This window comes from Harpia harpyja, chromosome 12, assembly GCF_026419915.1.
Source record: "Harpia harpyja isolate bHarHar1 chromosome 12, bHarHar1 primary haplotype, whole genome shotgun sequence".
Taxonomy (NCBI): domain Eukaryota; kingdom Metazoa; phylum Chordata; class Aves; order Accipitriformes; family Accipitridae; genus Harpia; species Harpia harpyja.
Genome location: NC_068951.1, coordinates 16991817 through 17005096, shown reverse-complemented (window position 1 = coordinate 17005096; position 13280 = coordinate 16991817). Strand labels below are relative to the sequence as shown.

General features: G+C 52.3%; 1 protein-coding gene across 2 annotated transcripts in view; it reads left to right on the top strand.

Annotated features, from left to right (window-relative positions):
• Window positions 1-1659: 1659 nt before the first annotated feature.
• The window catches only part of EPHB1 (EPH receptor B1), an 84305-nt gene continuing 72684 nt past the window's right edge, over window positions 1660-13280 (top strand). For both annotated transcript variants that reach the window (XM_052803792.1, XM_052803793.1), the window contains exon 1: window positions 1660-1938. In XM_052803792.1, coding sequence (XP_052659752.1) covers window positions 1881-1938 — 58 coding nt within the window. In that variant the 5' untranslated portion in view covers window positions 1660-1880. The remainder of the gene's footprint in view (window positions 1939-13280) is intronic.

Genomic DNA, 13280 nt, shown 5'->3' with positions numbered 1-13280 from the left:
GCTTTTTGAACAAACACAGCTGGCTTTTACCCAGCGCAGCCAACTCTTTGGCCAGCTGAAAAGAAATCAGAAGAATATTGATACATTATTTTTTTTCCTTATACAAAAATTGTCAGGCTTTTTTTGGTCAAACGTTAGTTTCTGAATGCAAGTTTTTCAGATGATAACAATTATTTGGGGAACAAAGAAAACAAAACTGAGGCAGTTCTCTGGATAACTCACAGGCTCAGCTCTTCGCCTCTTGTATTTTCAAACGATTAACATTTTTTTGCTTTGCACATCATGAATATTCTATACTTGAGCTGTTACTGAGTTGTGCTAGATCAGATAAATAACATGGTGTTGCTTTTGTGGCAGACTGGATAAAGATGCAAATAATACTGACATTTACTTCACAGTTTTCTTTCTGTGATCCTCTGAGTGAGTAAACTGGATTGCTGAGATATTGATGGGAAGGAAATGAAGAAGGTTGTCAAGATGAAAGCAAATTTCCTTAAAACTTAGCCAGAAGCTTCTTGGCAATTTTTTCTGTTATTTGCACAGCTGAATAGGAGCTGCTTGAAATATATTTTGCACAACCACAAAAGAAAACTCTTGTTCCTGTGGCACCGCTGACTATTTTTTGCCCACTCTTTCACTGAAAAGCTCATGATTTCCCAGTGCTCAGTGCTCTGCGGGGTTGCTGGTCCCACTGTGGTAGAAGACACGAGCCCTGCCTGCAGGCAGGCGACCGTGACCTGAATGAGCCCTCACTGCCTTCCTTGCCCTCACTGTTTTTCCCTTCCTGTGTGTGCTGGGATGCACGAAGCCGGGAGGAGGGAGGGATGGGGTCAGCTTTGTGCCAGGTGAAGCAGCTGCCAGGTTGGGGAGAGGAGCTAAGGGGGATGCTGAGCCCTGGGAAGGGCAACGAGAGCCGGCTTGGCGTGGTGCATCCCATGGGAGGGACGGGGTGAGTCTCTTTCTGGAGGGCTCCTTTCAGAGGCCACGGGGATAAATCGCTCCCGGCTGCGCAGGGGTGCCGTCCCGTGCTGCCAAAGGCTCGTGGGCATTGCCCTGGGTGCGGGTGGCCTTGGAGGCAGGAGCCTTGGGCCAGTGACAGGGCTGGTGGCAGAGGGATGCTGAGGGCTGGGGACCCTGGTGTCTCCCGAGCGAGGGAGGGCAGCCTGCTGCTCCCCTGCTCCCAGGTGCCCATCTCTCCTCGGGCCCTGGAGTGATGCCCTGCAAACGGTGAGGGTGCCGGGAGAAGGCAAGAGGCTGAGGAGACTCCCGCGTTGACTTGTGTGGCCGCTGTGTTCTGAGCCTGAGGTGGGAGCAGCCATATTTGGGGGGGGGGGGGGGACCGCCTCGATGTGGGGCAGCCTGTTCGCTCCAGCTTCCTCTTTGGGGGCAAAAGAGGGGAATTGGATTGCGGCGGCCTGAGCCAGCCGGCCCCCCTCGCCCCCTCCTCGGGGCCCTGCGCTGCGGCTCGGCGTCCGCCCCGTCGGGGGTGCCGCTGAGGGGAAAAGTGGGGGGAGGGCGGCGGCGGGCCGCCAGGGGGCGCCGTCCCCCTTCGGACGGCAGCGCGCGGCGGGCGGGGGCGGGGCGGAGGCGGGGCGCGTCGCGGGGATTGGCGGGGCGGGGGCGGGGGCGGGGCCGGGCGGCGGCGGGGGCCGGCGGCGGCGTGGCCGCGCGCCCCACTCGCGGCGGCGATGTGACCCGGGCGGCGCGGGGAGGCGGCGCGGTCCCGTCCCGCGGCCCCGGCCCGGCCCGGCCCGCCCCGCCCTGCCCCGTCCCGTCCCGTCCCGTCCCGTCCCGCGGACGCACCCCCATGCCCGCTCACGGCCGCCCGCCGGTAGCGGCTGACGCCTGCGGAGCAGCGACGCGCGGGGCCCGGGGAGGCGATGGCTGCGGATCTGGTGGTGCTGCTCTGCCTGGCCGCCGCCGCGGCCGCCGTGGAAGGTGAGGCGGGACCGGAACGGGGGAGGACGGTGGGATGCTGAGCCGTGGGTCCCTGCGCCCACCGCGGCACGCGTGGGCTGGGAGCGCCACCCGCGGCGTCTGCAACCGGGGACGGGCCGGGGAACCGGCTCCCCCGCCGCGCAGCGTACCGGGCGCTGCAAACCGGCACGGGGCTGGCTCCCGGCACGGCGCCCGTCCGCTTCGGGGGGCGCGGAGCTCCCCACGTTACCGGCCGGTTGTGCCAGCCATCCTCCCGCAGCCCGCGGGAACCGGCCCGCAGGCGGTGCTGGCAGCCCGGGGCTCGCCCACGGCCCGTGGGTGGCCTCGGGAAGAGGCAGGGGGGGTTCCAGCTCTCGGGAAACCCGTCCGGATCTGCGTGGGACGGGCGGCTCCTCTGGATCCCCTCCCCGGCAGAGCCCTGCCCGGGGTCGCGGTGGGGGGACACCCCCAGGGGCCGTGGCTGTGCGGAGGACCGCCTCTGGCCATCTTCCTCCTCCCGTACCTCCCAACGACCGTGGGAGTTCAGGAGAGCTTTGTGGAAGAGGAGGATGGATGCACCAGGAGGCGCAGGCAGGGGGTTTCCTTCCCTTGGGTCAGGCTGTGTCAGGGGACGCTTGGCTCGTCGGTGGAGCCACGGGGCAGATGCATGGCTGTCTTTGCAGCAAGGTGATGCGTGGCTGTCCTTTCAGCAAGGTGCATGCCGTCGGGCTGAAGTCTTTTCTCCGTCACCCGCGTGGTTGTGGGACTTGCTGGGCACCGGGACAGTGCCCGCAGCCGAGAGCCAGCCTCTGGGCGGTGGGCCTGGCAGGACCAGCAGGTCACCCCAGGCTTGTCTTGGTGGTGCATCACTACTCTGTGGCCAGCATGGCTTTCGGAAGTATTGCTTATATATATTATTTTTTTTCCCTTTATTTTGCCGCTGCCTCCTTTTTTCCCGGTACAACATGGGTGAAAGGGCTTGAGGCAGGGGTTGCCCAGTGCTCGAGCGGTGGCTGCAAGCAGGGGATGTGGTGCGGCCCCTCTCTTGTTGGCAGCAAGAAATGTGTGGTTGCGGAAAGATGATGCATGGGGTCTTGTGGGCAGACTGAGCTGTCGGCTGGTGTGAGGCTTGTCCCCTTCTTGGGGGGATTTAGCTGATGTGAGTGCAGTTGCTGCTGAACTGGAAGCTGCCGGAGCTGACTGGAGACCGGCAGCTCAGCTCCGGGCAGCACAGAGCCAGTTCAGGAGCCAAAACGCTGCTGTGTTGGTCTCCGATGGAGTGGGAGCAGTGTCGGCCGCGGTCGCCCCCCGCTCAACAAGCGTGCCTGCTCTGGATCGTGGTGGGCAGGCCCACTTGCTGCAGCGTCTGCTTTCCAAAGGCTTTTGGCTGTCCCAGGCGTTTGCTTTTCTTATTTCTTGGGCTTCCTCCCTCATTGCATCTCTGTAGAAATAACTTGAGGTAGAAATGCTGATGCCTTCCCTAAGCATGATGCAAACAGGCATGTGTTTGCTCAGTCGTGAAGCTGCACATGAAAATGCAAGACCTGTTAGCGGCAGTTCGCTAGCCGGCGTTTGCAGCGTCAGCTGCTTGAGGCACTGCTGAAATCGCGGCTGGCTGGGAGACCTCAGCTCAGCCCCTGTCTGAGAGCACTCCTGGGTGTCGTGTCTGTGTGTCACACAGGGTCTTCCCCAGCTTGCCCCGAGCCACCCCTGGGAGCACGTGCTTGGCTGGCAGAGCCAGCATCCCTGCTCAGGACTGAACCTGTTGAAGAGCGATGTTATTTCTACTCTGCTGAGGAAATTACTTGGATAGTAAAGTAGTATCCTGGGAGAGATCTCAGATTTAAGGGAAAATTTTGGACAGGGAATTTCTGAGGCAGAGCAATTGAATCTGATTTGGAGTTAAGGCGACAGTCTCCTGGCATGGTCATATAAAGAAAACACCTTTTTGTGGAGCTTATTTAAATCTTATGGATCCTCTTGGTGCAGAGGTTGAATTTGCTAGATTGAAATGTGGGTTTCTCTAACCAAGCTGAAGCGTCTCCTAGAGCCTGATTTACCCTGGGGTCTGGCTTTCGCTCTGGAGCGGCTGCGAGACCAGTTTTGCCAGCAGCTCTCTCCGACAGCAAGGCAAAGCCACTGCTGGAGCCGAGCTCTGCCACGGGCTGCAGAAGCAGCTGAGAGAGGGATGGCTCCTTGCATCCCAAATCAGCCATCAAGACAAAAAGTCTTTTTTCCAGGATGGCGGGGGAGACATTTGGAGGTCTGGACCCGGTTGGAGGGGAGGAGGATGCAGCCAGGGTCAGGGCTGGGGCTGCCTGCAAACATCTCTATCCTCCATAAAACCTTGCTAAATCATTGCCTGCGGCACACAAACCTGGAGATAGTAAAGTCGCTTATCCGAGTTTTCTTATGGTTACTTGGTTTTTACTAAGTCCTGTGGCTTAGCTAACCATTTTCTGCTGTACACCTGGATGTTTATAGTAATTTTTTATTTTTTTGTGGCTTGTGAAGAGGAAGAGGGACGTGAGAGGATGACAGGAACAAATACGCCGTCTCTCCCACACCCTGCAATCACTCAGGAGCTGCTCGTGTGCTCTCTCTCGTGTTAGCTGAACCAAATATAATCACATTTAGCATACAGAGAGGGTGGTAATGGGCCGGCATTATACGTTTTAACTCAGGAGCTGTCGGAGTTGGAGGTGTTGGTAGGTCAGATGGGGCTGATGTCCATTTTGGTGCAGCTTTTCCACATACACTGTTTCATCTGCCTACCTGCTTACCTATCCATCATCTCCCTGCCTTGCGCCTGCCCTTTTAAAAACGCGATTTTTCTCTCTGTATCCTGTATTGCTGCTTGCAGCATTATGATAAGCAAAGCACGGGGAGGGAGGTGGAAAGCCCTGCTTGGGGCTGATGGATCTGGCTTAGTTTTGCTTCCCGTGCTTATCCACTCGCTTGCCTGCCTGGCCTTTGGAACCGCAGCCCAGAAGAGGACCAGGGATGGGGGTTTGGTTCAAGAGCGACATCCCTGGCTGCTGCTCCTTGCGTGCTGCCTGCCCCAGGCGCAGTCTCTCCTCCTGTTTTGGCTCGGGATGCACACATCTGTTGCAGGCATCCTTTGGGCTTCCTCCGCTTCCGCCAGGCGCCGGAGTGGTGCCTGCACTGAGCAGGCTGAGAGCTGGCGGCTGCCGCTCCGCTCTTCCCATCACCACCACCATCACCACGTGGGCTTCCACCTTTGGCCCAGCTGCTTCACCTGGAGCAGAGCAGTTCTCAAGGAGAAGCTAGAAATAAGTCTTTCAAGAGAGAATTTGCAAGTGCCGGTATCCTGCACAGGAATTTGCAAGTGCTAGTATCCAGCCATCCCTTTACTTTTACGTTTTTTTGCACAAACTATCTGGGAAAAAAAAAAACCCCTAAGGGGAAAAACCTTATTCCTGGCATGATGAGTGAGCTCAGATCTTGTCAGCCTGAAGGGAAAGCATTTTGTCAAGTCATGGAAAAGGGGCCTGAGACTGCAAGATGCCTGTGTTGCTTTTTTTTTGACTAATTGCTGGTATCACTGACTCATGCCTTGCCTCAGTCTTCCTCCTCCCTTCTCGTTTCCCTCGTGCTTTGGGCTTGGAGATGGAGGTGAAGGAAAGGCAGTGTCCCAGTGTCTCCGAAGGTCCGGCTGGCCCAAAGCTGCAGGTGACCTCGGTGGCTCATGCCACACAGTGTGACAAAGTGCTGGAAAACCTGAAAAGGGGGATTTTGTCCCTGGGATGCATATATGCGGCTCAACTTGTGGTAGAGATGCAGTGGTACAGCTGTCCCTGAATCAGCAGCAGCCCTGCTCGAACCCATCTCGTGGGCGACTTCACCTGCATCTCAATTTCATGTGGGTCTCCTTCCTTAAGGTGAAAGTCTTGATTTATTTTTCACTTTAATTAAAGCTTTGAATTTCACTTTCCCTGAATGTAGTGCAGCCGAAAGTTGAATAACTTACAGTGCTCTGGCGGCTTGGCTCAGGAAGCCTATTAGAGATGAAAATGAGCATTGGCGATGATGGAGAGATCTGAAAAGCAGCACTGAAAATGGAAAGCCTGCCTGTTGGGCTGTCATTATTAGTATTTATTTGATGCTGAAGATGGTCTTGGAGCAGTTAATGCAAATAAGGGCCCTGAAGGAGCTCTGTGAAAGGCAGGCGTGGCGAAGGTGAGGTCTGTGATAAATACATTTATTTTTCTGCTCTTTCTGCTCACCATCTCTGTGTGGAAATCGGGCTGCTGCTCTGTGCTTCCATGTGTTTAGTGATGCCGTCTGCTGTGGCATGAGCTGCCAGGGGGGTTTGCAAACTGGCCTCTTGCCCATCCCTGGTGCAGTTCCTGACACGACAGGACAGAGCAAAAACCTTCCACTGGCCTTAAAAATCAGAAGAAAATACTGTTTTTTGATGAAGTAGCCCGAATGTGTTCGTCTGGCTCTGGATCCAGGCCACAGTGCTGAATAATAGATGTGTCTAGCAGAGATGGGTTCTGCAAGCTAAAGAAATATTCAGATTTGGTGAAAAGGGGAAAATAGTACCTTGGGTAACAGGTAACTCAATGCTAATCAGGTCAGCAAAGTCTTGGAGGCGCTGGTCCCTGGTGCAGCAGGCGTGCCGTGGGATAAGGCTGATGGAAGAGATGCTCGGAGCAAGGCTGAGGCTCACTGAGTGCTGCTCTTATAACGCCTGTGGTGTGTGCTGCGCCACTCTGTCTGAGATCCAGCCAGCTTGAGGATGATTTTTTTCACCTCTTTCAGCTGTGGGTACGAGCTCATCATGCCCTGGCATGGAAATGGCTTCATGCAGGAGCCTCAAACTTGTATGCTGTTGCCCGAAGGGTGCTGCAGCACTCTGTTCCCTCTGAACAGACACAGTCAGTATAAGCAGTCGTTTAACAGCACAGTGAGGCTGAGTAAATAGTTGGGGTTGGGGGAGGGAATGTTTTCCCCAAATATTCATTAGAATTTGAAAGCGCATTTCAATTTGACCTTGTTCTCTTTCTGCAAACATTGGAGCTATCAAGCGTAGCATGCATGAATACTTGCGCAAGGCAAATGTTAAGCTTGGATATTTGCTGGGTAGCAATTTGGAAAGGCATAGCCTCGGTTGTAATGTTAGGAAGCCAGAGTGTGTGTTGCTTACGGAGGTTGCTGGAGCTGGTGTGATGGAAGTGGTGCAGATAACACATGTGGTGGGAATTTGAGTCCAGTGGTGACTGACACCATCTTGCAAAGTGGTGGTGGGGATGGCAAATGAACATGAATCTGGATGACATTCGGATGCATCGTGGTCCACCTGGGAATGCAGGGTGCTTCTGCCGGCTGAGCACCCAGCATCCCTCCTCGCTTTCCCTCTCATGGGAGGTTGGTGTGGGAGCAGAAATGTGCAGAAAGGGATGGAGCGATGTCAGAGCAGCATCAGGAGACAGCTGGGACCTTGGGTGGCCCCGGGACACTGAGCTGGTTATTGCACAGCCCAGCTTCTAGGGGCTAAAAATACAATCTTTCCAAGAGTGAGCAGCTTGAGAGGCTGCTTGGGAGTGTGCAGGGGAGGGAGCGGGCACGGGGCTGATGTAGACACCACCCAGTAACAGGTAGAGGCAACACAGCCCTTGGAGAGAAAGAGAACAAACTCTTGCCCAAATCAGCTCTGTGGCTTTCCATCTAAGTGCCAGATGTGGACGAGCTCCCTCCTGTACTGTAAATGTGGTCAGTCCCAGCCACAGCTGATTTTTTGATTGGTTTTTTTTTTTTTTTCATGATCACCATCCATTTTCCACAAAGTCGCATCATGAGAAATGGTGAGAAAAATGGGATGTGTGTTTGTAGGAGCTAAAGGGTCTGTGCTTTTATTTATTTATTTCTCATAAATTTTGAATTATTAAATCGCATTCAGTGGAAATTAACTTTCCCTGCTCAATATTTATTATTGTTTAATTTCCCTGGAAGTTGGAGCTATGAGAGCTTTGATAATGTACTGAAAGGTTCTGTAGTTTCTCTATAGCTAATCTAAATATCCTCATATCCTTTGCTGAAAAGCTAATTTGTAATTTCCTACGGTAATGCCGCTTAGTGAATTATAATGATACACCAGGGTCTGCTTTTCCTCCCAGTTCTCTGCTGGGGGAATAGCACTACCATCGGAAAATGGTGTGAAACCTGGAAACTGGCCATTAGACCCCTAAATTTTTGGTCTAATAACAAAAATCCAGAAAGCGTGTGGACCATATGGTCTGTTTTCTCATGTCTGGGCTGGAAAGCATCTGTCTGCCCTGAGTTCGGTTTCTGCAGGAGGCATGGGAGCGGTGGCCGGAGCCATGCTGGAGCTGGCACTGCGTGCCGATGCAGCAACTCATCTGCCCACGTGGGTTTGCATCTGCGACCGGAGCCCAATGATGTGCAAAATCCCTGCTTCTGGAAACCTCTCCCACCACCCCAATTATAAACAAGTGTTATCAGTCTTTTGAATAATTGAAGAGGCTTTCTGTTGAATATTTAATTACAATAATATTAGGTTAGCAGGGGTTGTTGGTCTCCTTTTATGCAATTGAGAATTGCTGCAAGAAAACAACCTGTTAAAAGAAAATGTTGTTGTCTATGATCATTGATTTTTCTTTCTTTTTTTTTTTTAAGCTAATCAGTTACTCAGTTGAAATTGGTTAATTAGCTCAGCTCCATTAAGACTCTTTGGCATTTAAACTTGATGTTTCTAAATAATTATAGTTTTGCCTGCTAAGCCCACAACCCAGGGTGACCTAATTACCATTAAAGCATACATGCTTTGGTCTGGCTTTAATAAGTTCCTGCTGGGAGCCCTGCTGTGAAAAATCACAGAGGCAACAGTTCAAAGGGGAAGGGGCTCTGCGCCCAGTCCCGGCTGAGAAAGATGACTTTCCTTCGGCCTCACTTCTTCCAACCTAAACCTGGCAGGTGGGATGCTCCCAGGGGGGAGGAGAGGAGCCGGAGAGCAGCCGGTCCCTGCAGCCCCCAGAGCAACCTCAGGGTCAGCATCTTCGTGCCATCCACTTTTGGGGCAGGTGGAGGGCGATGGCAAGCGGTCACCTGGAAGAGGAGAGGGTTAGGAGCAGTTTTAGTTCGTGAGTGTTAATTGGCTTGTTTTCTCTTCAGTTGTTCCCCTTAATAAGCAGGTGGAGTCCTTTCAAGGTCTTTGTAGATGTGGGGAGGGGGGAGAAAAAAATACAGTATTAAGTTTATCTTGGGGGTTTTTTTACAGTATTAAGGTGTTGGGTTTTTTTTGGTTTTTTTTTTTTTAATGTGGAAATAGCCATGCCAAGTAATTAGGGATTACTAAAGCCTCAGGTATGTGCTTGTTAGTGTAGTGAGAAAAATGTTTAATATCCAGGGAGGCATCCAGTCAGTGTTACTGGTGTTCGAAGCTGATTAAGCTTTAATTTGTTATGCAGTGAGTAAAGGTGGTGGCTGAGAACAGGTGAGAGCCTGTGGAAATCCTCGCTTTTAGGCTGTTTCCCCCCCATCCCAGATGGGGGCTTTGTCACAACTTTAAAGGATTGTTTCATGATATTTTCTCCTGAGAAGTCCTTGCATCCTGCCTGCCTCTCTGATGCGCCGGTACCCTGTGTGCCGCATCCCAGCAGCAACCGGGCACCAAGTTTTGGATTATTCAAACCCAACCAGCATCTTCTTTGGGTTGCTTTGAACGAGGTTGGGTTTTGGTGTCTTTGCCTGGCTATATATTTATTTTTTTGAGGGGAAGGGCAGCTCAGCCCACTGCCCCAGTGTTTGGTAGCACTGGATGCTCTCTGCTTCTGGCTCTGCCATCTCCTGGAGAGCGTCTCCAGTCCTGCAAAGCCCAAGACCTGTTGCATGTCCATGTCTTTGCTTCTGTTTTCCTATTTTCTTTCTGTTTGCAGGGCAGGGCATGGGGTACACCTTTTTTTGCCCTGCCCTGTGTGCCAGTCCCGGGGCAGGGCAGGTTGCCTTCCTGTTGCCTTCTGGGCTTGACTCCTGATGGGGGGGTGCTTCTCCTTGAGCCCCCAAACCTGGGAAAACAGGGCTGTTGTGTCTGCTTTTGAGCACAAGATCAATCCCCCTGTGCCTGCTCCCTGCTGTGGTGTTCTGTGGGTGAGCCAGCAAACAACACCCAAAATGCACCCAGGTGGCAAAGTGGGAGGGACCTAGGGCTGGTGTTGGTCCCCTTTCTCCTGGTGCTAAAACATACATTTCAGATGAAGGGATGGAGCAGGGAACAGCAATGATTAAAGTTTCATGGAGGTTTTTTTAATTTCTTTTTTTGCAATCAGAGGCTGGGGACGGGCCTTTGATTACTAGAGTCCTCCACTTGCTTCAGCCGCTTCCTTAGCTGCAGGGTCAGAGCCGACTCATTATCATCCTCGCTAGGGTCCTGTTTATATGAGGATAATTGCTTTTTGCTCAAAAGACATTAAATCACTGCAGAAGAGGCGAAGGGGTGTGAATTACATCTTCCCGGAGAAAACCAGGAACGCAGCAGAAGAGTTGAAAAGGAAATGCTGTCCTGGGGAGGCAGCAGCAGAACGGGGCCAGCTGCGGAGGTCTGCTCTGGTCCTGCTGGGCAGCCCCCTGTCCTCTGGCTTTGGGGAGCTGGTAGGGGAACAGCCTGATGTGCTGGGGACAGGCTGGCATGGCCCAAAGAAATAGCTGGGGGTAGGTGCCTGGGCACTTTAATTTTTTTTTTTTTTTTTTTCACCCAACACCTGTAGCTCCATACTTCCAAATGCCCAAGGAATGAGATAGACATGTAGGGACAGAGCAGGAGTGGTATGCTCTCAGAGAGCTCCGTGAGGCATCGGCTCTGCTTTTTGTTTGAAACAAATGTGTTTGAAAAGAACAAAATTTGGCTTTTCAAGGTCACCGGTGTATTGTCAGAAGTACTTCCTACAATGTTTTTGACTAGTTCAGGACCTTTGCCTTGCATAGTGTACCCGCGGTGCCTGCGAGGTTGCTCCATACGTGGTGTTTGCCCGCAGTGCAAAGCAGCATAGAGATGCCCTCACCACGTGGCCGCTCCATCACTGTGCTTCTGCTGTAGTTATTTTTAAAGCACCAATGCTGGGTCTCTGCATCCTTTATTGAGTGCTGGAAATTACAGGCGTGACCTGGCTGCGGGTGAGCCCGAGATGCACAGAGCTGCTCCCCACCCTGTGGGGTTTGGCTGAAGCTGTCCAGAAGCTTCACACAAGTCGGTGAACCTCCTGGAGATGTGTGGCTTTGGCTGTCTGTGCTTTGCCCCTTGAGGTGAAATTGCTGGTGGGGGTCTAAGTCGTTTGAGCCTGTCAGGCTCTCAACAGAGGCACAGTGGGGTCACATATAATGACATTATTGGGACCAGATAGGAAGCTGTAAAGCGGTAATTTTTGGTTTAATAAAATGTAGGAGGATCAGCTCTATGCTGCATTTTCTGGGGAGGGATGTGCAGCATCTTGAGCCACATGCATCACACCAGGTAACCTTACTCTTGCTCAGTGAAATGGAGAAAAGCATCAGCTGTGCAGGAATTAAAGGCACAAATTAAAGGCCTTTTTCTTTGGACCCATCTTGGGTAGGGGCCCTTCCAAGCTCTGGCCCTCGGCTGGCAATGTCTCCCCTGAGCCACAGATACTGAAGCTGACCTTCCAGAGAGGACGTGGATGTAGGCTGGTGGGAGCTGTAAGGTCACAAGCTAATTGTGTTTGGTATCTTTCTAAAAATCAACTTTTATTATCTCTCTTCGTGCCATGCGTGGGTTATTACTGAAACGGCTGGCACCACTGCGCACAGGCGGGAGTCTGCCGCACTGAAAGGCTTGCTCAAAAGCCTGCCGAAACCTATAAAAAGAGGCTCATTAACTTCAATGGGCTTTGGCTGAGGCTGGAGAAAATGGACTGCTTTGAGAAGGATGCTGCTTAGAGCACCCTCTGGCTCTGCCTTTGTGTGCCAGTGCTGGGCTTTGCTTGCTGGGGCTGACCAGGGATGGTGAAACCCCTACTTTTGCACAGTCCTGTCCTTAACTTGTGAGAAAATGGCCCAGCTGCCTCTGACCAGTGGGACCCACTTGGCAGCATCCCCAGGGCTCCCTGCCGAGGGGGCTTGGGGAGTGATGGGTGGGTGCCTGCCTTAGCCTGTGCCCCAATACTCCCCTGTGTCTTCTCACCCCATGCCAGGGATGGACCCTGCTGAGCTGGCATGCGACTTGGTCGCTCCCAAATGTGATCTCTTGAGTCACCAGCCCAGCAGATTTTTGGAGGTGGTTTGCAGCAAGGCACATTTCTATTTATTTCTTTAAAGCTTGGCGACGTTCAGGGGAAACTGGGATGTCTTTGAAACATTTAAAGTATTCCTAATAGGTTACCTTGAAAGCTTTCTTCAGTCTTGAATGAATCAAAGTGCAAATGTTTATAATGCAACACCCACACAGGCTGGGAGAGGAATTTTATTAAGGCAGGAAAGTCAGAAAACAATAATAATAAAACATGTTTTATGAAGTTGGCGAGAAACTTATAAACTAGGTGAAGTTTTACAGCATATGAATTTGATACAAGTTGTAAATTTGAATTCCCAGGCTGGTCCTCAGGTCTTGCTCTTTATTACCTGAAATAACATTCTCCACTTTTAATAGCTGGCTGCGGCAGAGCGAATGCGGTTTTATCTTTCTAAATGATCTGCCGTGCGCGTCTTATAATCAAACTTTCACCTATCCTGAAGGCTTCAGCCCTTTCCTTGAGCAACACAGCGGCTGTTGCTAATTACCAGATTACTGCTATTTGCTTTGCTGTGGCAGGGGGGACCTTGGAAATCCTTACATACATCCCCTGGTCTGGATTATTTAGATTTTTTTTCCAGCAGAAACCACATTACTGTCTGATAAGAGAATAAGTTTTGTTAATACATCAGCAAAGAGGGACTGAAAGATGCTCCTGATCAGTCACTGTATTGCACTAATAACCCACTGCGCTTCCCCGCTTGTGGCACTGCTGGGAGAGACCTGGGCGCTTGCTGGGGCATCATTGCAAGGTGACCGATGGCCTTTTGAGGTGTTTGGGGCTCTTTTGCCATTTTCCCAGCAAGGAGGTTTCCTTGCAGAGCACTCAAGGGACCAGCAAGATACCGCTGCCTGAGCCGTCTTTGTCCCCATCCCAGGGGTGGCCTCCCAAGGGTGGCATTTAATGACCCCCTGACCGCCCCCCATGCCTCCGGCTTCTCTGTGCTGCTTGTCTGTCAGCAACTGTATGTGAAGGAAGTGTATAAAAATTGTTTGTCGGACCCCTGTCCTGTCTATGCACAGGTAAGTGTTCTAGCTAATTGCCAGATTATTCCCTTTAAAATGGGAAAGTAGT